The following is a 24631-nucleotide window of genomic DNA, read 5'->3' as shown; positions in this document are numbered from 1 at the left end:
TCTTTTTTTTTTTCTCTCAGGCTGTTTTTGTGTAGAAAACTTAAGGAAATGACAGATAAAAAGCAACGGGCCCTGTTGAAAGACCTTGATGAAAAACTGACTAGGTCAGCAGAAGAATGGGGTTATTCACTGGAGCAGAAGACGCTGAAGATGCGACAAAGGGATAAGAAAGTAAGGCTTAAAGAGAGGAGGCAGGTTCCTATTAAGCCCAAGCTAAATCGCTCTCTCTTTTTTGTTATAGAGGACTGATTGGCTGCTGTTTTGCTGTGTGGGGTGAACATAGCCCTAAGCTAACTTCCTTTCTTTTCATATCATCCATTTGTGTTCATTACAGAATTCAGTAGCTTGTGGCAGAAATCCATCTGGAGCTTGAGTCGCACAGTTATCTGTTAAACTGCTGGCCATATCAATCTTTTCAATGTGGGGGTGGTAAGGTTAATGATTTCCTAGCGTGTACCCAGATGGACTCAGGACCAATGGGTATTGTGCTCTCCTGATAAGAGATGGGAGACGGAGTAAGATTTCAAAGCTGATGTCAGCCTACATATACCCGTGCAGCATGCTTAGCTCTTCAGTATTTCTCTGTCTCCCATAGCAGATGTGGACCCTATCCAAAAGAGAATAGTGTAACATTTACAAGAAAGAAGAAAATTTACCTTTAAGAAGAGAACCCCTGCTTCTCCTGCGGTGAAACCTAACTGTCCCTCCCCCAGTCGAGACTTTCCTGAGGTCGATTCGATATCCCTCAGAGGTGAGCCTTAGTTCGCCGGCCAATTCCCAGCATGGACGTTGTCCCAGGGTGGCTGAAAGGCAACGGGTGCAGATTCGAGCGCGGCGTGAAGGTATTCTTCTCCCCCCCCCCACAGCTGGAGACCGTCCGGCACGCAACCGGTAAGCGCAGAGACTAGTTAAGGTAGAAACCCTTTCTTCTAAGTCTCCAAGGCTCGAACAGCCATACCGACCTTCCTCCAAGGTTTAAATCGGGTTGAGCAGCCTCCCTCTGGCTAGGCCCCGATCTGGTCGAGGGTCCACACGTGGAGACCCTCCGGGGGGGCGCCATCTTGTTGCTGGGGCCATCGGTGCAATCTTCCCCCCTCACTGTCGATACACGTGGAGCAGGCCCGAGGTGCCTAATTTGAGTGCGTCCGTAGAGATACACGATTAACTGCGCGCACATCTGGGTTATGTGCACAGTGGTGCGTACAACGAGGCTGCACACACAACTGCGCGCATAACTGTGCCACATGCACAAAATCCGCCGCCTGCATGCATAACTTGTGCGTACATAGTGCACATAAATTCTGCGCTCCCAACTCACACAACTAAGAGCATCCACGCGCATAAATCTTGCACTGACGAGTTTTTAAGCTCTATACGCACACAAACAATGGCACCACCATCCAAGAAGGCCAAGGGACCCTTCCTTTGCCCAGCCTGCCACTTCAGAGCTGCGCAGCCTGAATTAGAATCCCTTCTGTGACAGCAGTGCGAACAGAACCAGGTAGAGCCCAATCAAGACCTCCCACAGCCAGGAGCGAGATCCGCAACCACTGATGATGGCACCCTGGACCTAACTATGTCCAACTCAGCGCCCCCACAGGAAAGTTCCTCCGGGGCTACCACTACAATCCCTCCTGGCATCAACATGTACCCAGGAACTCCTGGGTGGAATTTTTCAAAGGGCTGCAAACCTTTGTCCAGGTGCAACCAGCCCTGGCTGTACACTTGCCTCAAAATCTGCCGGAAGCACAAGCCCTTCCCAGCCTCTCCTATCCAAGATCATCCCGGATGGGGAACCAGACACCTCGGAGGAGGAAACAGACTCCCGGAAGAAGGGGAAATCCCCCACCCCCCACCCCCCCGGGATGGAGCCATACCAGACCATGCTCCGATTCTTCCACAAACACAAATTACCAGCCCTTGTGTCCCAGACTATGAAGATACTGGGTCTCCCAGGCATGGACCCTACATTGGAACTTAAAAATAATCCCATGTTGGTGTACCTCCTTAAAGCTTCATGCTATTTTCCTATGTTGGAGCCCATCAAGGAACTGATTGTCCTGGAATGGAATGCTCCAGAGGCCAGTTTTAAGGGGGGGGGGCACTAGAAGCCCTATACCCGCTGGAAACCACGGCCAAGGAACTTCTACACTTCTCTAAAGTAGGCACTATGATCTGTGGTGTCTCAAAACACACCACAATCCTTGTGGAGGGAGGAGCGGTACCGAAGGACGTCCAAGACAGAAGGCTGGAAGCCATCCTTAAGCAGTCCTTTGTCTCAGCAATGACGCTACAAATTGCCTCCTTGTGCGCCTTGGTGGCACGTTCCTGTTTGATCCTCTTCAGAGACGCTACCATGCCCGGAGAAGCGATGGAACCTGCAGTCTCCTTCCTCACCGATGCTACCGCTGACCTTGTGCACACATCATTCAGGGGTGTTGCAGTGGTGGCCAGAAGACAATTATGGCTCCGAAACTGGTTGGCTGACGCGACTTCCAAAGCGAATCTCACAAAAATGCCTTTTAAAGGATCTCTCCTTTTCGGAAGCAAACTGGAGAAGTTAGCCAACAAATGGGACGAATCCCCAGTACCCAGATTACCTGAAGACAGGAAAAAAAGAACAAAGGGGTAGAGGATTGGAGCGTTTTAAACCTTACAGGAACACAGTCCCAAGCACCTCGTACTTCAGGAAGGTTTCAGTCCTTTCGGAACAAGCACATTGAGAGGAGCAAGCTCAGGGGCAGGCTCCGGCCATGCCCCACAATGAAGACGCAGACCCATCCACAGGAAGAAGACATGGGGGCAGACTTACCCTCTTCTACCAAAGATGGGTTGAAGTAAAATCGGACAAGTGGGTTCTATCTTTCGAGAGGGGTATGCCCTGGAATTCCAAAGCATCCCCCCAGACAAATTTATGAGATCACCGTGCCACTCCCACTCCAAGAGACTGGAAGTGGAAACCACACTAGCAAGACTACTCAGCCTGAAGGCAATAACTCCAGTGCCTATGTCTCAACAAAATACTGGTCGCTATTCCATCTATTTTATCGTTCCCAAGAAAGAAAACATTCCGACCCATCCTGGACCTCAAGGCCATCAACAGTAACCTGAGGGTACCAAACTTTCGCATGGAAACCCTACGCTCCGTTATAATGGCAGTGTAACTGGGAGAATTCTTAACCTCCCTGGACCTATCCGAAGCCTACCTTCACATGCTGGTCCATCAGGACCACCAGTGCTTCCTGCACTTTGCGATACTGGGCAATCATTACCAATTTCAAGCGCTACCCTTTTGGACTAGCCCCGCTCCCAGAACCTTCACCAAAATCATGATGGTAGTAGTGGCTGCACTGAGGAAAGGAGGAGTTCTGGTACATCGTTACTTGGACGATTGGCTAATCAGAGCAAAGTCTCTGTTGGAGAGTTGCCGCGCGACCACCAGAGTCAAGAACTTACAAGAGCTCGGGTGGGTCGTGAAGACAGCCAAGAGCTGCCTACAGCCCTCCCAGTCACTAGAATACCTGGGAGTCTGGTTCGATATCAAGCTGGACAAGGTCTACCTTCCCCTTCCAAGGAGAAGGAAACTGATGGGTCAATTGCAAAACATGTTGAACTCTGTTCGCCCCAAGGTATGGGACTACCTTCAAGTCCTCTGCCTCATGACCTCAACTCTGGAAGTTGTTCCGTGGGCAAGGGCCCATATGCGACCACTACAACGCTCCCTATTGTCACAATAGAATCCAGTGTCCCAGAACTACTCAATTCACCTCCAGCTACCGACAGAGGTTCGGCATCGGCTTCAATGGTGGCTACAAGAACGCGTAAACCTATCCACACCAAAGTGGATCTTGCTCACCACGGACGTGAGTCTGCGAGGGTGGGGAGCCCACTGTCAAGAACTAACACCCCAGGGACAATGGAACAAAGAGGCAGAATGGAACATAAACTGCCTGGAAGCTCGAGCGGTCAGTCTGTCAGTCATGCCGGACAACGCCACAACCGTGGCCTACATCAACCCCCAGGGAGGAACCAGGAGCCAGCAGGTGTCTCTGGAAATAGACCTTCTCATGAAATGGGCAGAAACAAACCTGCAAGGTATTTCGGCCTCCCACATCACAGGAAAAGACAACATCTCAGCGGATTATATCAGCAGAGAGAGCCTAGACCTGGGGGAATGGTCGCTGGTGGACACAGCCTTCCAGATAGTGAATCAATGGGGTCCCCCAGCCATGGACCTCCTAGCAACTTGTCAAAATGCCCAAGTCCCCAGATTCTTCAGCCGCAGATGAGAACCACAGTCTCAAGGAATCGACACTCTCGTCCAGAACTGGCCAGAGGAAGACCTCTTGTATGCCTTCCCACCCTGGCTGCTACTGGGCAGGGTCATTCACAAGATAGTCCCCTATGGTGCTCTAGTCCTAGTCACCCCGGATTGGCCAAGAAGGCCATGGTATGCGGACATGCGAAGACTATTGGCGGGGAATCCTCTGCGTCTACCGCCATGCAGGGACCAATCTCCCACGAAGACCCAGCTTGATTCTCGCTTACGGTATGGCCCTTGAGAGGACTAACCTAAAGAAGTGCGGCTACTCAAAAGCCATGATTGACACCCTGCTCTGAGCACACAAGTTCTCCACATCTGTCTTGCATATGGATCTGGAGAGTATTTGAAGTCTGGTGTGAAGACCACACCCTCCGGAGGACAGCCAAGATTCCCATGATCCTAGAATTCCTACAGGACGGCATGCAGAAGGGGTTGTCTCTCAACTCCTTCAAGGTTCAAGTCGCTGCATTGGCCTGTTTTAGGTCCGAAGCGGACGGCATCAGACTGTCAACTCATCCTGATGTGTCTCGCTTCCTGAAAGGAGTTAAAACTGTGGCCAGTGCCTCTATGGAACCTCAAACCTAGTACTAGACTTCCTAGTAGGGGAGTCCTTCAGACCAACAAGCAGCCTGTCTCTCTACACCTCTTGACCTTAAAGACTGCATTCTTGATAGCAATATGCTCAGCTCGCGCATCTCCGAACTTCAAGCATTATCCTGTCGAACCGTTCCTCAGGTTCACCCCAGGCACCACACAGCTGCTTACGGTACCATCCTTCCTTCCAAAAGTGGTTTCCCAGTTCCATATGAACCAGACCATATCCTTACCATCACCAGATGAACACAGATTCGGAAGACTCATGCCTCCTTCGCCACCTGAATGTCGGCAGAATCCTAGTCAGATACCTCAAGAGATCGGCATCCTTGTGCAAAACCGATCACCTGTTCATTCTTCACAGCAGGAAGAAACGAGGGGAAGCAACTTCGCGGGCGACCATAACCTGCTGGATCAAAGAAGTCATTAATGCTGCCTACATAGAGGCAGGAAAACCACTACCTCTACAGGTCAAGGCATGTTCTACAAGGGCCCAGGCAGTCTCCTGGGCTGAAACCAGGCTGCTTTCGCCAGTCGAGATCTGTCGGGCAGCGACATGGTCCTCCCTACACACCTTCTCCAGGCTCTACCGCCTGGATGGCCAGGGAGGATATAGCCTTCTCAAGGGCAGCACTAAGTGGGTCACAGGCAGCCTCCCACCCAGTAGGGGAGTAGCTTTTGTACATCCCATTGGTTCTGAGTCCATCTGGCTACACACTAGGAAATGGAGAAATTACTTACCTGATAATTTTGTTTTCCTTAGTGTGGACAGGCTGCTCCAGAAATAGAGAACCTCGGATATCAATCTCGAGACTGTACAGGTAAGCCTCGGCCTACCTTTATGTTAAGACACCCATAGTTACCTAGGTGTCAGCGTTTTATTGTTTCAGTGCACTGGTGGTCTCTAGTGCCAAAACGTTTTTATATATATAATCAGTTGAACCTGTTCAAAGTTAATCAAGAATCAAGCAACATATATTATTATTTTTAATTTTTATATACCGAAGTTCTTGTAGGGACTACAAATCACTCCGGTTTACATAAAACGAATATATCCACATTGACTTTTCGAAGAGAATACTGAAGATCTAAGCATGCTGCACATCAGCTTTGAAATCTGACTCCGTCTCCCATCTGCTAATCAGGAGAGCACAATACCCATTGGTCCTGAGTCCATCTGTCTACACTGAGGAAAATGAAATTATCAAGTAAGTAATTTCTCAATTAAATACTCTCTCTGCCCTTTAACATATCCACCTCTCCATTACCAACCAGCGTTAACTGAAGTATGCTTCTGGTGAAAATCGGTGTTCTTCAGTGGTCTCTGTCATTATTGCCCAACCTGAGGAGTGGTAGCAGCATTCTGAACAGTGGCAAATTTTGTTTCAGTATGAATTTACTCAGGTTTCCTACATTAAATTATAAGATTCACCTTATGCCCCAAATGTGAATCTTAAGTGTATCCAGGTAGATGCGGTTTGTTTTTTTGTTTTGGAGAGTGGTGGGTGGCTTTTTTTTTTTGCATGCTGTTCACTATCCTCTTGGTGTGGAGGTGGGCAGGGCCAACAGGAAAACTGAATAGCAATATTAACCTTCTTTAGAGTCTAGAGTAGTTCCAGAGGTCTGGAGAGGGGCAGATTTGGTTCCTTTTCATAAAAGTTGGACTGAGGAGGAGGCTGCTAACTATATGCCAGTTAGTCTAATCTCTGTGGTGAACAAATTAATGGAATTGCTGCTGAAACACAATAGTGCAGTTTCTGGAATCCAGTAGGTTGCATGATCTGAGGCAGTATAGTTTCATTAGAGGTAAATCTTGGCAGATGAAACGGATCAATTTCTTTGATTGTGTGACCAGCAAATTGGATCAGGGGAGCGTGTTAGATATAGTATACTTGGATTTAGTATACAGGGATCAATTCTGGGACTGGTCATTTTTCAACATATTTTTTGTAAGTGAAGTAGTGGAAGGACTATTGGGGGAAAACGTTTTGGTTTTTTTTTTCTCCCCCCCCCCCCCCCCCCCCCCCAGTGATGCTAAAATCTGCAGGAGGGTAGACAGCCAGGAAGGTTTGGAAAACATGAGGGATTTAGCGAGGATTGAGGAATGGTCTAGAGTCTGGCAGCTAAGATTAATGCCTAAAAAATACAGAATAATGCATTTAGGTTGTAAAATCCAAGGGAGAAGTACAGTATTAGAGGTGAAATTCTTCTAAGCATAAAGGAAGAGCAGGATCTGGGGGTAATTGTATCTGTTGATGTTAAGTTTGCCAAACAGGTGGATCAAGCAATGGCAAAAACCAGAAAGAAGCTTGGCTGCATAGGGAGAGACATGGACAGCAGAAAAAGGGAGGTGATATTGCCCTGTATAGGTCTCTAGAGAGACCTCACTTGGAATACTGTGTACAGTTCTGGAGACCAACAGGTTTACACCATTTTGAAGGTGCGGAGTCTCTCCAAAGGGTGGCTACCAAAATATCTTAAGCACATGGAGATAAATGTAAAGATCTAAACATGTACACCTTGGAGGAAAAGTGAGAGAGGGGAGGTATGTTAGACATTTAAATTATCTCAATGGTTTCCATGCACAGGAGGTGAGATTGAAAGGGGGTAGCTTAGGAAATATTTCAAAATTGGTGACATACAAAGCTTAGGCAACACCTGTATAGTGAAGTTTTCTAAGCCTCTGGTGTTGCTGAAATTGAAATCACTAGTGCAAGTTCTCTATGTTGATATCTGTGCAGTAAATTTGTCTAAGCCTAGTTTTAGATCACTCCCGATGCAACATAGTAGAACATGGCCTGTGTCTAGGCACTGTCAGTTTGCTACTTGGGTATTGTGACAGGCAGTTTTTGCTTCTTCTGATATATAATAAAATAAAAATCAAACATCTTGGAATCTTTGGGCAAGTTTAATTTTATATCCTTTCTTTTGAATCTAACCCTGCTCATAACCACATAGCAGTGTGCTTTGGTTATTCCCCCCTTCCCCCGATGGTTTGCCACCAGAAGAGACAGGCCTGAATTGGAATCATAAACCATTTTCCTATGCAGTAGCTGCATCAGCGAATTGATTTTATGTCACTATTAGACTAAAAGTATAGGATTTGGAAAATGGGAATGTACACTCGTCTTTTCCTCTCCCCATTCTGTCATTTGTTAAGATGACATACATCATTATAAACATGCAGTGAATTGTGCCTCTCTTTGTTACTCAAAGTATTACTTTCTTTTCTGAATTTCTTGCAACTCAGGTGGTGACAAAGACATTCCATGGAGCAGGTCTCATGGTCCCTGTGGATAAAAACGATGTTGGTTACAGAGAACTTCCTGAGACAGATGGTAACTTATCTTTTTCAGAGAGCAGAGCATGACTTTGTAGTTCCCTTACATTACTGGGTGGGAGTTATCCTGCCCTCAGTTTTCTGGCTTTGCTGCTAGAAGCAGTACATCCTATAACTGGTAGAGTTACCAGGAATATAGCATGTATTTCTTGAGTAAGATGCACAATGTCAAATGTTTCCCTGCAAGCCATGCCTTAAGTTCTCTTTGGACTGACTGATCAGGAATGATATCCTGCAGGCAGTAGGACAGCTGGGAGATACCCTATGTTAGCAGTATAGAAAGACAAAACAGATTGGATGGGCCATCATTTATTATGAGTGTGCCTCAGGGTCTCTTTGGACTTCTGATGTTCTGTGTCATTTTGTTCACATCCTGGAGCTGGTCCTGTTTCTCTGTTGAAAATAAACAGGTTTTAATGCTAATAGATGCGAACAAACACCTGGTATAGCTGAGTGAAAGGGTGGGGGGCATTGTTTTTCTCATGGCATTAACTGGTGTAGCTGGGTTAGGGGCACCTTTGAAAGGGAGTGATGTCTGTCAGCTAAAGCAGGCTACTACAGCATGCACATTCCTTAGATGAGAAAACTGACTGCACTGGGAGAGACTGCATCAGGTGAAAATTCCCAGTGTCCATACTGCCAGGTTAGTGTGTTTCCTGCAGCTCCACTTTTTCCACTGCACTGGTTAAATTGGCACTGAATGGCTGCACATCACACACAATGAGACTGAAAGGTTGCTGGACCTTCTGTGCATTTTGTAGTCTCTTACAAATGCATGTTATGGGTAGCAATCAAGTCGAATATGTGAATCAATTCAGAATTTTGCTGTTGACATTTATTTAATCTGCCCCGTTGCATTTTCTCAAGACTCTTGGATGGAAAGAAATTGACAAGACCCATAAATGATTTCACGCAGATGGGATCTAATGGCTCCCTTTCTATTATCATGACAGATGTCTCGCACACTTTGTGAAACAGAGAAACATGATGGCAGAAAAAGACCATAAGGCCTATCTAGTCCTGCCCATCCACTCCAGCTTCTCATTTCTACAATCCCTCAGAGATCCTGTGCTTATTCTATGCTTTTTTGAATTCAGATACCATTCCATCGGGAGCATGTTCCATGCATCCACCAATCCTTTCTCTACAGAAATACTTCCTTAGATTACTCCTCAATTTACCTTTACCCCTTTTCACACTCATTCCATGAACCCTTATCCAAGTTTCTCTCTGCCCATCTCTCTCAATCTTACAAGCCCAGTCTCTCTCTCAACTTAGCCCCCGCCAGTGTGTCTCCCCCTCAGCTGCCAAGACACCACTCTCTGACCATCCTTTCCTTCAACCCACAAGTCTCTGGACTCTCCCTGTCCTGCCCCTCTCCACCAATGTTTCCCTTTCAACCACCTATTCCCCCCCCCCCCCACCCCCCACTCCACTTCCCAGCAATCAATTTTGTACTCATGGACAAGTGAATTTTCAAAGGGAAACTCCTCGCAGAGTTTTCTTTTATAGTTCTGGGGCCAGAGGCACTGCAAGTACTTTTAGTACCCACTGACTTTGCATGCAGAGATTCAAAATGATTACTGGCTTTTCTCTTCCGCCACCTGCCTTAACCCCTGACAGCTGTCTGTTCCCATTTTCCTCATGATCCCTGGTGGACATAGTTTGCTCCTGCCTACTGCCCTACTCTCTTTCTTGGTCTCTTATTGAGTGCCTTCCCTTCTGCCCTCTTTCTCCTGCACTCCTTCCTCTCAAGGCCCCTTTCCTCCCATGTTCCTTCCTGACTTCTTCTTGCAATCAGTTTCTGTGTGCTTTTCCTCCTGCCTTCTAGCTTCTGTGGCCCCCTTCTCCGGTGCTTGTTTTCTTCCCTGTCTCCCTGAGTGCTGGCCGGTTCCCTCTCACCCCTTCCCCCATGACCATACTACTGTCCATGCAACTTTTCTCCCTCACTCTCTCATGCCAGCAAGACCAACTTTTTTTCCTGATAGCTCTTCTGCAGAATCACTTATGAAAAGAACTGGTCCACAGAATAATCCCCGCAGCACACTATTAATAATTCTCCTCTTCTTGGCGTGAACTTTATTTACCACTACCCTTTGTTGCCACCCACTCAACCAATTTCTAACCCTGTGGTCATTTTAGGGCCTGTACTGAGGGCACTTGCTTTATTTATAAGTCGCCTATGCGGAACTGTCAAAGGTCTTACTGAAATCCAAATACGTTATATCTAGTATTCTCCCCTGATACAACTGTCTGGTCACAATGTCAAAGGAATTGATCAGATTTGTCCGACGAAACCTTCCTCTATAAAACCATGTAGCCTTTATTCCCTGTACGCACCTGGATCAGTCCAGACTCCTGGGTTTTGCCTCCCTTCCAGCAGATGGAGACAGAGAAGTTTTAATGGACTCTGCCTTGTACCCTGAGGTGCCACCTAGAGTCTGTCAGTATTTCTCTGTCTCCAGCAGATGGAGGTGCAAATCCCTTCAGTCTGGATTAGCTAGAATATTTATAAGTATAGACCTTAGTTTAAAAAAAAAAAGAGGAAAAAGAAGAAAACTTAGCATTAGAAGAACTAACTAGCTTTAAGCCTCCCAGGGGGTTGTCAGGTCCTGGTAGGACCATCCTCCCTGGTATTTGAGGCTGAGAAGCAGAGGGTTGAGAACCCTGTCTCCGGCCCTCTGGTCTGTGTTCTGAGGGTGATACCGGGGAGCCAGGTTCACTCATCCTAAGAGGAGGACAGGTCCTGTTTGTTTAAAAAAAAAAACCAAAAAAAAAAAAAACCGTGAACAGCAGTGAGGTAATTTTTTGTTTGCCTTCTGTTCGGCCTCTCCGTTCTCCTCCCAACTGCTGACTGCCTGCTAAATTGTCACGTCGGTTCCCCACTGCGATTCTTTTACTTTTTTGGCGCCGTTCATTATGTCCCATGGGAGGGCCTGCAGAGCCTGTGGCAGGGCGTGCGGCTCTCTTGAGCCGCGGTTTCCTCAGAGTACCTCCCCGAGGGGGAGGGCACCTCAGGCATGGCAGAAAATGCAATTTCCTGCAGCGCCAATTCCCGGAGTCACCGTGAGCCTGGGAGGCTTGATCGGTTGCATCAGCCGGCAGTCCCATTCCCGCTAAGCGCGGGAATGGCAGCCATTTTAAAACCTTTGCAGCACAGGACCAGACTGCTTTTGGGGGAGAGAAATTCCCCACCACCGCTATCACCAAGGCTTGGAGCCCCCAGGGTGGGGGGCGGGGTGTTAGGCTGACATTGTGAGGATTCGTCTGAGGAGGGTCCAGGGGAGACTCAGATTCTTCCTCCTTGTTCTCCGACAAATTCAATTTTCTTCTTCACGAGGCCTTTAAGGCCCAGAAGGCAACTAGCAAACATGGTGGCAAGACTGCTTGTTCGGCCCCAGCGCCCTCAGAGGTGGGCAAAGGAGTATACCAAGCCCCCCGGGGGGGGTGGTGTCAGCGAGACCTAAACGGCCGCTCAGATCAGTATCTTGTCCCACAGACTCTTTGTCTCCAGAAACTTCTGATGGGGAGGAGGCCCCTCCCCTAGATCCTCAGGGTCCAGATGTGGATCCGGACAGTCAGCCTCAGCCTTTCAAGCAGGCAGGCATGTTGATGGTTGAGGGAGATGACCCGAAGGTGGTCCGTTTCTTCCGTAAGGATGAATTGGGTCCACTTATTCCCACTATTACATAGAAATGACAGAAGAAGACCAAACGGCCCATCCAGTCTGCCCAGCAAGCTTTCGCACTTTTTTTCTCTCTCACATACTTATCTGTTTCTGTTGGCTCTTATTAACTTTTTGTATTCTATTTTCCTTCCACCCCCGCCATTAATGTAGAGAGCAGTGTTGGAACTGCATCTAAGTGAAATAGCTTAATTTAGTTAGGGGTATTAACCACCGCAATAAGTAAGCTGCACCCATGCTTATCTTTTATTCAGACTGTGTAATTCAGTCCTTGTTGATTGTTGCCTGAATATAGATCCACCTTTCTTCATTCCCCCTGCCGTTGAAGCAGAGGGCTATGCTGGCTTTGCATTGAAAGTGAAATATCAGACTTGCTCCCCTGCCGTTGAAGCAGAGGGCTATGCTGGATATGCATGAATTGTCAAAATTTCTGGAGGAATTAGGCATAGAGGTTCCTCAAGAGGATGTGCGGCTGGGAGCCATGGATCCGGTGATGGTCTCAAGGGCCTGACTCATTCTTTCTCTTTTCATATGTCAGTTACTGACCTGTTTCGTGAGTGGGTCACTCCAGACTTAGGCTTGAAAGTCAGCCGAGCTATGGACAAATTATATCCTCTATTGGAAGACGCTTTGGACCTTCTCAAGGTGCCTAAGGTGGATGCGGCAGTCTCTGCAGTGGCAAAGAAGATTCCCAGTACGTACCAGGATCAGTCCAGACAGCTGGGTTATGCCTCCCCTCCAGCAGATGGAGTCAGAAAGAAAACTGAAAGCACCCCCTAGATATACTGGTGTGCTACCTGCGATCCTCCAGTATATTCTCTGACTCCAGCAGATTGAGAGGCATAACCCTGCGGTCCTGGTCCGGTCCGTGTTACTCGGTACTGGGAAAGTAAAAAAAACAAAAAACAAAAAAAACAAAACAGTGAGGTAGGACAGGGGACTAGATCTGTCGATGCTTCCTTTTCTCTCCTCTGTCTAACTATCGGTCTGTGTTAGTGTCTGTTTGAGTGTCTTGCGCTGCGAGGCTAGCGGCAGAGTGAGGCAGGCTAGGAGGGTTTTACCCTCCTGTTCTTCCCGGGTTAGTGTGTCCACAGGCCGGGGGAGAGCTTACCGGTGGGCCGGTCACCCTCCCCCCCCAATTCTAGGTTACTTGGCCTGAAGGGGGTTTCAAAAAAAAAAAAAAAAGTTTAATCCAGAGCCATTTAAGCCCTGTTGGGGACAGGCAGTGCGCTCCTTTTCTTTGACCCCGGCCTGCCAGTGCCTGTTTCGGACCCCGGAGGGGGTGGCTAGCTCACCCGGCGCGTGTTGGTTGTGGAGTTCTTCTCAGGGGGTCTTTTTGGCGCCATTTTTTTCCCGTTGCTGCTCCGCTTCCTGGCCTGATGCCGCGATCTTCGGTCTGCCTGACCTGTGGGGAGGCGGGGGCGCGACTCTCCCGCGGGGGTCTCTGCCCCCGATGTATTCCCGGGGGCGAGGGACCCTTGGGGGGGCCGAGCGCTGCCCGCAGCGGCTCTCCTCTGTCCTCTGCAGCCCGGCACGGCAGCGTTTCAGGCAGCCGTTCTCCGGCCACTCCTCCATCGGGGAGGAGTGCGGCGGCCATTTTGAACACGCGGCAGGCTGCATTTTCAGCGTCGGAGGAGGAAACCTCCCCTCCTCCCTCTCCCGAGCCACTGAGCCCGCGCTCCCAGCCCGATTTGGGGTCTCCTCGCGGCCCCCCCCCATCGGATGGCCTGAAGAAGAATTTAAAGAGGTCAGTACCTTTTTCTTCGGATTTTGTGCTTTTAATGCACAAAGCCTTTTTGCAGGCAGAGTCCGGCTGGGAGGCAGAGGTTCCCGCTCCCCCGAAGGTCCCCAGGACCACTTCCTTGCCCCGAGGGAGCCCGCCGGGCGCGGGGTCCTCCGGGGTCCAGGGTTCCCGTCCGCGGGGGAGGGAAACTGAGGACCTGGGAGACACAGGAGCCGCTCCGGAGTCCCCGGGGGCTCCGGACTTGCTGGCGACAGATGATCAGGGGGCCGTACAAGGGGATGACCCCCAGGTGCTACGATTGTTTGGAAAGGAGGAATTAAGCTCCCTTATTCTCCACGTGTTACAGGAGCTAGAGTTAACGACTCCGCCTCAGGAGGCGGACACGTCTACAGGGGATATCGCGATGGCAGGGATTAGAGCTCCCCCGCAGACCTTTCCTTTTCACCACAAGGTCTTACAGATCGTTTCAAAGGAATGGGAGCTCCCAGAGGCTTCCCTGCGGGTGAATCGAGCCATGGAAAGGCTATATCCCTTACCTAAGGATTCATTGGAACTTCTGAAGACACCCGCGGTAGATTCGGCTGTCACGGCTGTGGTTAAGCATACGACTATCCCCGTGACTGGGGGTATAGCGTTGAAGGACCTCCAAGACCGCAAGCTTGAGGTTTTATTAAAGCGCATTTTTGACGTGGCGGCACTGGGGGTCCGAGCGGCGGCTTGCAGCAGCCTTGTGCAGAGGGCCAACCTCCGCTGGGTTCAGCAGCTGCTGACCATGCAGGAGCTCCCTCCGGGCGAGGCCGAGCAGGCGAATTGTGTTGAAGCGGCGGTCGCTTATACAGCGGATGCCTTGTATGACTTGTTGCGCACATCGGCTCGCATTATGTCCTCGGCGGTCTCAGCCAGGAGGTTGCTCTGGTTCCGTCGTTGGTCGGCGGATGCCAACTCCAAGGCAAGGTTAGGTTCCTTCCCCTTTAAGGGCAAGTTGCTGTTTGGCGAGGAGCTGGACCAGCTCATTAAGGACCTGGGTGACAACAAGGTTTACAAGTTGCCTGAGGATAAGCCTCGGCAACCTCGGTTGTTTGGTAACGCTAGGGCTCGCTTTCGGGGGCAACGGCGTTTCCGTGGGGGAAGAGGGGGCTCCCTTCCCCAGCGGCAGCAGGCGACAAGATCCCAGGCCTGGTCGTCTTCTTCCTTTCGCGGCAGGAGGCCTATACGCGGGGGCTCTTCCCAAGGCTTTCCTGCCATCAAGCCCGCACCATGAAGGTGCGCGGGCCCACTCCTCCGTGCCCGTTATCGGAGGTCGGCTGTCCCGGTTCTGGGAGGAGTGGGCCAAAATTACTTCGGATCAATGGGTCCTCGACGTGGTTCGGTACGGCTACGAGTTGGATTTTGTACGTCCCCTCCGGGATCTCTTCCTGATATCGCCGTGCGGCCCAGTAGAAAAACAGGTAGCTATAGCCCAAACGGTCGCCCATCTACAGGCTCTGGGGGCGGTGGTTCCGGTTCCGCGGGACCAGCTCAGGACGGGTCGGTATTCCATATACTTCCTGGTGCCCAAGAAGGAGGGCACCTTCCGACCCATTCTGGATCTCAAAGGAGTAAACAAGGCGTTGCGTGTGCCCCGCTTCTGGATGGAGACCCTCCGGTCTGTTATTGCGGCCGTCCACAAGGGAGAATTCTTGGCTTCTTTGGACCTGACAGAGGCCTATCTGCACATCGGAATAAGAGAACGGCATCAGAGGTACTTGAGGTTCATGGTGATGGGAGACCACTACCAGTTTTGCGCCCTCCCCTTCGGGTTGGCCACCGCGCCTAGGGTGTTCACCAAAGTCCTCGTGGTGGTAGCGGCTTCCCTCCGCCGGCAAGGCGTCCTTGTGCATCCCTATCTCGACGATTGGCTCATTCGAGCAAAGTCGCACGCGGCATGCAACCGGGCGGTCTCCTTAGTGGTGCACCAGCTGCAGAGTTTGGGTTGGGTAGTCAACTTCGCGAAGAGCAGACTCGAACCGACCCAACAGCTGGAGTTCCTGGGAGCTCGGTTCGACACCTTGGTGGGCAAGGTTTTTCTTCCGCAGCAACGCATGCTCAATCTCATGACTCAGGTACGGCGCCTGTTAGAGCTCGAGATTCCCACGGTTTGGGATTATTTACAAGTCATTGGTCATATGGTGTCTACTATGGAAATGGTACAATGGGCTTTTGCGCATATGCGTCCGTTACAAAGAGCACTTCTATCTCGCTGGGATCCCCGCTCGGAGGAGTACGGGATGGAATTGCCTTTGCTGGAGCCGGCTCGCTCCAGTCTCTCTTGGTGGTTGACCCCAGCCAATCTCCTACAGGGGGTGGACCTCGAACCCCCGTCTTGGTTGGTGGTGACGACGGATGCCAGCCTGTCGGGCTGGGGTGCGGTCTGCCAGTCCCGTGCAGTCCAGGGCAACTGGTCGGCACTCCAAGCGACTTGGTCCATCAACCGATTGGAGACCAGAGCGGTCCGCCTGGCCTTGCGTTGTCTCCTTCCACTGGTACGCGGACGAGCAGTAAGAGTTCTGTCGGACAATGCGACCACAGTGGCGTACATAAATCGACAAGGAGGCACAAAAAGCCAAGCGGTAGCAACCGAGGCGGCGCTGTTGATGTCCTGGGCGGAAAGGCACATACAGCGTCTCGCGGGCACCCACATTGCCGGCGTGGACAACGTTCAGGCGGATTACCTCAGCCGGCAGCACCTAGATCCAGGAGAATGGGAGATCTCGTCGGAGGCGATGGCTCTCATCGCGCGGCGTTGGGGGACTCCGCGCTTGGACCTCATGGCGACCCGTCAAAATGCAAAGGCGGTGCGCTTCTTCAGTCGGAGGAGAGAGCACGCGTCAGAAGGGGTGGACGCGCTAGCCCTTCCGTGGCCTCGTCACATTCTTCTTTATGTGTTCCCTCCGTGGCCTCTGGTAGGGAAAGTGCTAAGATGCATAGAGTCCCATCACGGTCCGGTGATTCTCGTGGCTCCGGAATGGCCGCGGCGCCCGTGGTTCGCGGATCTGGTCAACTTGGCAGTCGACGGCCCACTGTGTCTCGGTCATCTTCCCAATCTCCTTCGTCAGGGTCCAGTATTTTTCGATCTGGCGGATCGTTTTTGTCTGGCGGCTTGGCTTATGAGAGGAACCGGTTGAAGAAGAGAGGTTATTCAGACGCGGTGGTGTCTACTCTCCTTCGGGCACGTCGTTCTTCCACTACGCTCGCTTACGCGAGGGTTTGGAAGGTTTTCCATGATTGGTGCGACAAGGCAGGTACTTCGGCCAGACGTTAGTCAGTGGTGGATATCCTTATGTTCTTACAGGATGGCTTGAAAAAGGGGTTGGCGTATAATTCGCTTCGGGTTCAGGTGGCGGCCTTGGGTTGCTTGAGGGGTAAGGTTAAAGGCTCTTCCCTTGCGAGTCATCCAGATGTGGCTCGTTTCTTGCGAGGGGTTAGAAACTTGCGTCCTCCCGTCAGGCTTCCCTGTCCGTCTTGGAACTTGAACTTGGTACTCCGTGGATTGTGTGCGGCTCCGTTTGAACCTCTTAAGGCGGCTTCTTTGAAGGATCTCACCCTCAAGACTGTTTTCCTTGTGGCCATTTCCTCGGCTCGTTGGTTGTCGGAGCTGCAGGCTCTCTCTTGCAGGGAACCGTTTTTGCGCATTTCGGCGTCAGGAGTTTCCCTACGAACTGTCCCTTCCTTCCTACCTAAGGTGGTCTCCGCGTTTCATGTCAACCAAACGGTGGAGTTACCTTCCTTTTCGGACGAGGACCTACAGTCTTCTCAGGGTCGGGACTTGAGGCGTCTGGATGTCCGTCGGATTCTCTTACGCTATTTGGAGGTTACGAATGACTTTAGAAAGTCAATCACCTTTTCGTGTTGTGGAATGGACCCAGGAAGGGTCTTCAAGCGTCCAAAGCTACGATTGCACGCTGGTTAAAGGGTGCTATTGCGTCCACGTATGTTGGATGTGGTAAGCCTGTTCCTGCTGGGCTTAAGGCTCATTCTCTGCGTGCTCAAGCAACTTCATGGGCAGAGAATCACTTGGTTTCTTGCCAAGAGATATGCAGGGCAGCCACATGGAAATCCTGGCATACTTTTTCCAGGCATTATCGTCTGGATGTCCGGGGACCTCCTGCAGAGTCCTTTGGGAGCAGTGTGATTCGAGCGGGACTCTCAGGGTCCCACCCCAGTTAAGGCGGCTCGGGTACATCCCAGCTGTCTGGACTGATCCTGGTACGTACTGGGAAAGGAAAATTAGGTTCTTACCTTTGCTAATTTTCATTCCAGTAGTACCATGGATCAGTCCAGACGCCCGCCCACGGTGTTCTGGGAGTCCGCTCGTATTCTCTGAGTTTTCCATTTCAGTGGTATTGTGACGGTTACCACATGTTTAAGGTTCCCTTTATAGTTATTCCAGTGTATCGTGTGTTACTGTACACTCTTGGTGTTCTATTTGTTGTGTCTGGTTTTATCTGTTCTCAAGGATGTTTCTACTTGATCTGGTCACCTAGTTAATAAGAAGTTAATACAAAGGAGTTTCTTGGGGGCAGTTTTGACTGTGCTCAATTCTTTATTTCTGCTTTGATATCACATATACTGAAGGATCGCAGGTAGCACACCAGTATATCTAGGGGGTGCTTTCAGTTTTCTCTCTGACTCCATCTGCTGGAGGGGAGGCATAACCCAGCTGTCTGGACTGATCCATGGTACTACTGGAATGAAAATTAGCAAAGGTAAGAACCTAATTTTCCTCTACTATCCCAGAGACGGGAGTCACAGCCCTTAAGGATTTGCAGGATGCAAATTGGACTTGCAGCTAAAGAAGATTTTTGAAGTGTCAGCTCTAGGGGTTCATGCCGCCGTGTGCAGCAGTTTCTTGTGCTGAGAGCCAGCCTCTGTTGGGTGCAGCACTTGCAGTCGATCGCATCCCTTTCGGGTGCAGATGCGGTTCAGGCAGGACTATGTTTTCAGCTGTCTCTGCCCGCAGGCTCCTAGGGCTCAGGAACTGGTCCACGGATGTTTTCTTCAAAAGCCCAGCTGGGATCCTTGCCCTTAAGGGGACGTTACTGTTTGGCCAAGAGCTAGAGGACATAATTGTCTCTGGGCGAAAACAAGGTGCATAAGTTACCGGAGGATAAACCCAAAATGAGGGGGATCCTTTCCCCAGAGATCGAGATTCCGGGGGAATCGCAGTTTTCTATCTTCGTCTCGACAGGGTCCTAGCCAGCAACATTCCTGGAATCAGTCCTTTTGAGACAGACGTCCTGGTAGGGACGGAGCACCACAGGTGCATGGGAGTCTGAAGTCCGCCCAATGAAGCGATTCCAGTTCACTCCACCACTCTGAAGCTAGGGGGTAGGTTGTCCTTTTTCCTAGAGGAGTGGACCACTTTGACCTCAGACCAGTGGGTCCTCAATATAATTGAACAAGGCTACGCTTTAGATTTTGCTCGGCCACTCCGGGAGCAATTTCTGGTTACCCCGTGCTCTTACAAACAAAAGCGTCTTGCTGTGCGCAACACCCTTAGATGACTGCAGGACTTGGGTGCCATAGTTCCAGACCCTGCGGGACAGCTGAGACTGAGTCGCTACTCCATTTACTTCGTGATACCTGAAAAGGAAGGCACCTTTCGTCCCATCTTCGACTTAAAGAGAGTCAATCGGGTTCTAAGGGTGCCTCGATTTCACATGGAAACTCTTTGGGCTGTGATATCACCCGTTCACAGAGGAGAGTCCTGGCTCCCTAGACCTGGCCGAGACGTATGTGCACATAGCCATCCGCCCAGATCATCAAAAGTATCTATCTGCGTTTTGCTATCTTCGGGCATCGCTTCCAATTTTGTGCTCTACCCTTCGAATTGGCAACAGCGCCAGTAATGATGGTAGTGGCAGCGAAGCAATGATGGTAGTGGCAGCGGCTCTCCGGAGAGAGGGTGTTCTGGTACATCCTTATTTGGACAATTGGCTGATTTGAGCAAAACCGGAAGACCTTTGCCGGAAGGCGGTACACTGGGTCCTACAGCTGTTGAGCTCGCTGGGCTGGGTTATCAATCCAGACAAGTCATCTGGACGCAATTAGCTCTGTGTATATTTGTAAAGGCTATCCAGTGTCGGCGAGGTTCTAAGGGCTCATTTGACTCTGGCACAGGCAACCTCATATGCAAAGTGTCAACTGGTTTCTTCATAATAAATGTTAGGCAGCTACTTGAATGTCGTTATACACTTTCTTCAGACATTACCAGTTTGTTCAGGATCCGGACTCTGAGGGACTTGGCAAGAGTGTACTGCAACCAGGACTATCACATTCCCACCCAGTATAGGGGAGCTTAGGTATATCCTAGGAGTTTAGACTGATCTGGGGTATGTACAGGAAAGAAAAATTGGTTCTTACCTGCTAATTTTCATTCCTAGAATACCACAGATCAGTCCAGAACACCACTTGTTTAGTAAAGCCTGTTCGTCATGGCAGTTTGTTTGGCTACATGAGCTACTGCTTAATGTTGGAGCAAGTTTTCCCTTTTGCTCGTTGAGGGGGGTTGAGGGTCTTAGTTATTGTTGTTCTTTTCTTGGCTTGGGTAGAAATCATACTAAGAGACTGCAAATGGTACTTTAGCAATTTTGGTAAAGCTTTTCTTCTTTGTCTCCACCTGCTGGCAGGGAGGCAAAACCCAGGAGTCTGGACTGATCTGTGGTATTCCAGGAGTTTTCCTTTATGGTCCATGGGAAAAGTTGGCCACCTTATCTATGACCCTGTTACTTTTCCAAGAATTGGGCACAGAATCAGATTTTGTGCTTTTGTGTAAAAGGTTAATATATTAGTTTTGCAAGTCCTGGTGCTTACTCCCTGCTTCATCTGCACATTTTCCTAATAAATCGTAAGGGTATTAATAAGAAAAAGTTGGAACTCTGTTTAGAGTGCTAAGGGGCTGACTTAATTCATGACCTCAGAACTTCTAGCTCTTGGTTGGTTTTCTATTTCATTTGAAGTGGGGTAGAGGTACTCCAGGAAGATGAGATGCTAGAAAATTGGATAAAGGTATTCTTACAAAGCAATGTGACAAGGTGTTTTCTCTGCTCTACCAGAGAGAACACAGTAGAAACTTACCTTTTAACTACTTGATTACTCAGGATCCCAAGCCCTAGATTAGTACTTGTAGGTAGTCTTATTGGACTTTATGAAATTTCAAGATCTTAAGGTGCCATGGCTTAAAAAAAATATAATCCTTATTTTTCCCATTTTAATAGATTTCATGACATAACTTGCATGAAAGTCAGAAGTAAACAGATTCGTATGTTACTTTGCACAGTAATTGCAAGATCTTATTGTGTAACTTTTGCTGTTCACCGCCGCACATAGTATTACATGCCTGATAACAAATGGTGCTGCACATCTTGCTTGAGGTAGCTTAAATTTATTATTTGGAAATTTCACAAGGTGACTGTTTGTCTGAATGTGTCGTCCTTGCAGCAAACCTTAAGAGAATTTGCAAGAGCATTGTTGAAGCTCCCAATGATGGGGAGAGAATGAAGGCTTTTGCACCTATCCAGGAAATGATCACATATATTCAATTCGCTAATGATGAATGTGACTATGGAATGGGCTATGAACTGGGAATAGATCTCTTCTGCTATGGATCACATGTAAGTATTGAACCAGAACTCTACAGACTGCTTCTGGATTTTGCTTTCTGGCTTAAAACAGTACTACAACACAAAGTTATGTAATCTGCCCTGAATGTAAGAAGGGTGGAATAATGTTTTTAAATAAGTTCAAACTGTTTTGAAATCCATTTAAGATTAGTCTACAAAGTTTAATGTTCTTTAAATTCTTTGTCTGTTCTGCAGATAGAATGGACAAACAAATAGCAAAGTTCCCTTGCTTGTGATGTGCTAGCTCCTCCTAGGCCTGGGATACAACAAAACTCATGTGACTGCACATTAGCATCACAACTCTAGAAGTGTTTGGAATGAGGCACAAGGGCATCTTTGTCTAGACCATGGACTCCCAAATCTGTCCTGTTGATCTTGTGTGTGTTTGTTCAGGATACATACCATGAGTCATTTGTACATATGGAGTCTCCACTGTGTGCACGTTTATCTTGTGCATATTCATGGCTGTAGCATCAATAGGACAAGTTTGGGAAGACTGATCTAGATATTATCTAGTGAGATGCTGTCTGGTTATGCTTTTAAGGTACATTATACTATACTTACTAAATGCTGTTGCAGTAGATTTCTTTAGTGTCCTCCTTCCAGTTAAGTCAAATTTGATCATGTTGTGACTACTATTGCCAAGTGGTTCCAACACTGTTACCTCTCGCACCAAATCCTGTGTTCCACTAAAGACTAGGTATCAAATAGCTTTGCCTCTTGTTGGTGGTTGTACCAGTTGCTCCATGAAGCAGTCATTTATTTCATCTATGAACTTTACCTTTCTAGCATGTCCTGATGTGACATTCACCCAGTCAATACTGGGGTAATTGAAACTACTCATTATTATTTCATTTTCATTTATTAAAATGTATTAATCGCTTAACACAAAATTGTGGCCTAGTGTTAGCTAGGGGTCCCAGTAGGAAGGTGATTATCATGATGCACAGCTCCAGCCTTCACATGCAAAATATAGCACGTGGTAAAAGCTGCTGTGAGATGTGACTGTCTCTGTAGAGCCGGCTTGTGCTCCTTCTGCGTCTCCAGAGGGGAAGGCAACTGAGGGGAGACCAATCTGCAGCAGATGCGAGAGCGTCTGGGTCTGTCGCTGATGCCTTCCCTGTCAAGTACTATTTGGAAAAAGTCCCAAAATATAGCATGTATTAGAATCCACATTTAAATTACAGACTTGCTATCTAGGAGAACTGATTAAGAATCAAGTAAACCTTCGGCGGCAGCTTGATCAATTGAAGTCAGTGGACTTCACCTAAGTTAAATGTGACTGACAACGATAGCTTCATGAGAAGAATCAAAACAATAACATCAAGAAACCTAATGATTATAAAGCCCCATAGTTTAAAGGGCTTACCAGCATGATAGCCATAAACCTATTTATTTATTTTATTTATTTTTAGATTTTTATATACCGGTGTTCCTGTATTAAAATACAGATCACATCGGTTTACATTGAAACATAAAATTATGCCAAGAGGCGTCGTATGGAAAAAAAAACAAAAAAAACAAAAACCTTCATACTATTGGCATCGTATGAAGGTTTACTTGATTCTTAATGTTTCCCTGTCAAGTAGGAATATTGAACACGGCAAACACACAGGGGTATTGTACAATAATTCTCTATCTTTCTAATAACTACACACAGAATAATTTATACATACAATGTTTAAATACAATATCTGTGAATTTTATTAATATCACAAAATCTGAAACCTCTAGAACATCCTATCTAGACAATTTAAAACTCTAATCACACAATACATTCAAACTCACGCATTCATACCACTTAAAAACCTATAGCACCTGTAAACATAGTGACAATACATACACTTATCAATAGATACACTTATCAATGTATACAAATATTCTTTATCCCCCAGTGTTCTTCACTGTTTCATCACAACTAATATCAATAACAACTCTATTTGATATCAGCTCCCAACTTCTCGGTTAATCCAAAATTCTTAGCCAGATCTCCCAAATAGGACTTTTCTTCTAATTTCCTTTATGAAGAACGATCAAGTTCCTCCAAATCCAACAAAGATCTTTGTTTCACCCCCTATCCGGGGCTTCCTCAGGGACTCGCCAATATAAGTGTTCATTCTCCACACCTTCAAATAACAATTCCTCCTCACAAATCTTTTTTACTTCAAAGATCCGACTTATCAATATCCATCGTACTTTCAACGTTTACTTCATGTTTTCAATCTGTTTATAATTCAACCGGAACCAACAAGTATCACATGTCGAACGTCATAAACAGATTGAAAACATGAAGTAAACGTTGAAAGTACGACTGATATTGATAAGACAGATCTTTGAAGTAAAAAACTTTTGAGAGGAGGAATTGTTATTTGAAGGTGTGGAGAGTGAACTTGGAAATTGTTATACACTCAGACATTATCGTTTGGATATTCGAGCTCTGGAGTCTGTGGGCTTTGGTGAGAGTGTTCTATGAGTGGGATTTTCACATTCCCACCCAGTTTAGGGGAGCTTGGGGACATCTCAGAAGTCTAGACTGATCCGGGATGTGAAAAGGAAAGAAAAATTGTTTCTTACCTGCTAATTAACAGAACTTTGGTTCCTGAAGCTCCCTGAAGAAGGAGTAACAGAGGACAGACTTCGGGACTACATATGCTGATAGTGGATTCAAGCTAAGTGCACGTATCAGTTGTAATACATACAGTACCTTATCTTGTGCTATAGCTCCGGATGGAGAATACCAGGATTTCTTGCGACCTATGATTAGTTAAGCCCAGAGCTTCACGGGCTTCACACATAAGCCAAAAAGCTTCTAGAAGCAATTTATGAAGGTTGTAAGATACCTATAACATGAGCTCCTTTTCACATAGCTGAATCTAATATTTTGGGATTACAGGGGTGACAGGCCGAGCTGGAGGAGAGGGCAGGCTGCTGGGACTTGGGGAGGGGGACAATAAATAGGAATCTCCAAGGAATTTCCATGGATGGCTGTACTCTGGTTGTGGGGAGTAGCCTGGGTTGGCATTGGTGTAAAGACACACTGCTGCTCTTGAGGTGGTGGGGGATGAGAGTGGGAGGAGAGCAGGCTGTTCTGGTGTTGGGAGGCGGCCATTCATAGTGGCCTCCAGGAAATTTCCCCATGTGTCAGCTAGTATTGAACAATAAAAGGCTGTACTGTAATGATGAACTACATCTTTCTGTTAGAGGAAAGTAAGATCCTAAGTGAAAATTTCAGATCATGTGTCGCCAGGCATTTAAATTAGAAGTGGGTGGCAAATGGATGCCA

At 48.2% G+C, this 24631-nt stretch overlaps 1 protein-coding gene across 1 annotated transcript in view; it reads left to right on the top strand.

Moving 5' to 3' along the window:
* LOC115074732 (histone PARylation factor 1) overlaps positions 1-24631 on the top strand; it is a 76919-nt gene that overhangs the window by 31562 nt on the left and 20726 nt on the right. The window contains exons 5-7 of the mRNA XM_029574528.1: positions 21-171; positions 8169-8256; positions 21167-21339. Of these exons, the coding sequence (XP_029430388.1) occupies positions 21-171; positions 8169-8256; positions 21167-21339 (412 nt within the window). The remainder of the gene's footprint in view (positions 1-20; positions 172-8168; positions 8257-21166; positions 21340-24631) is intronic.

Source organism: Rhinatrema bivittatum, chromosome 1 (assembly GCF_901001135.1).
Source record: "Rhinatrema bivittatum chromosome 1, aRhiBiv1.1, whole genome shotgun sequence".
NCBI lineage: Eukaryota > Metazoa > Chordata > Amphibia > Gymnophiona > Rhinatrematidae > Rhinatrema > Rhinatrema bivittatum.
This window is presented reverse-complemented; position numbering and strand designations above follow the sequence as displayed.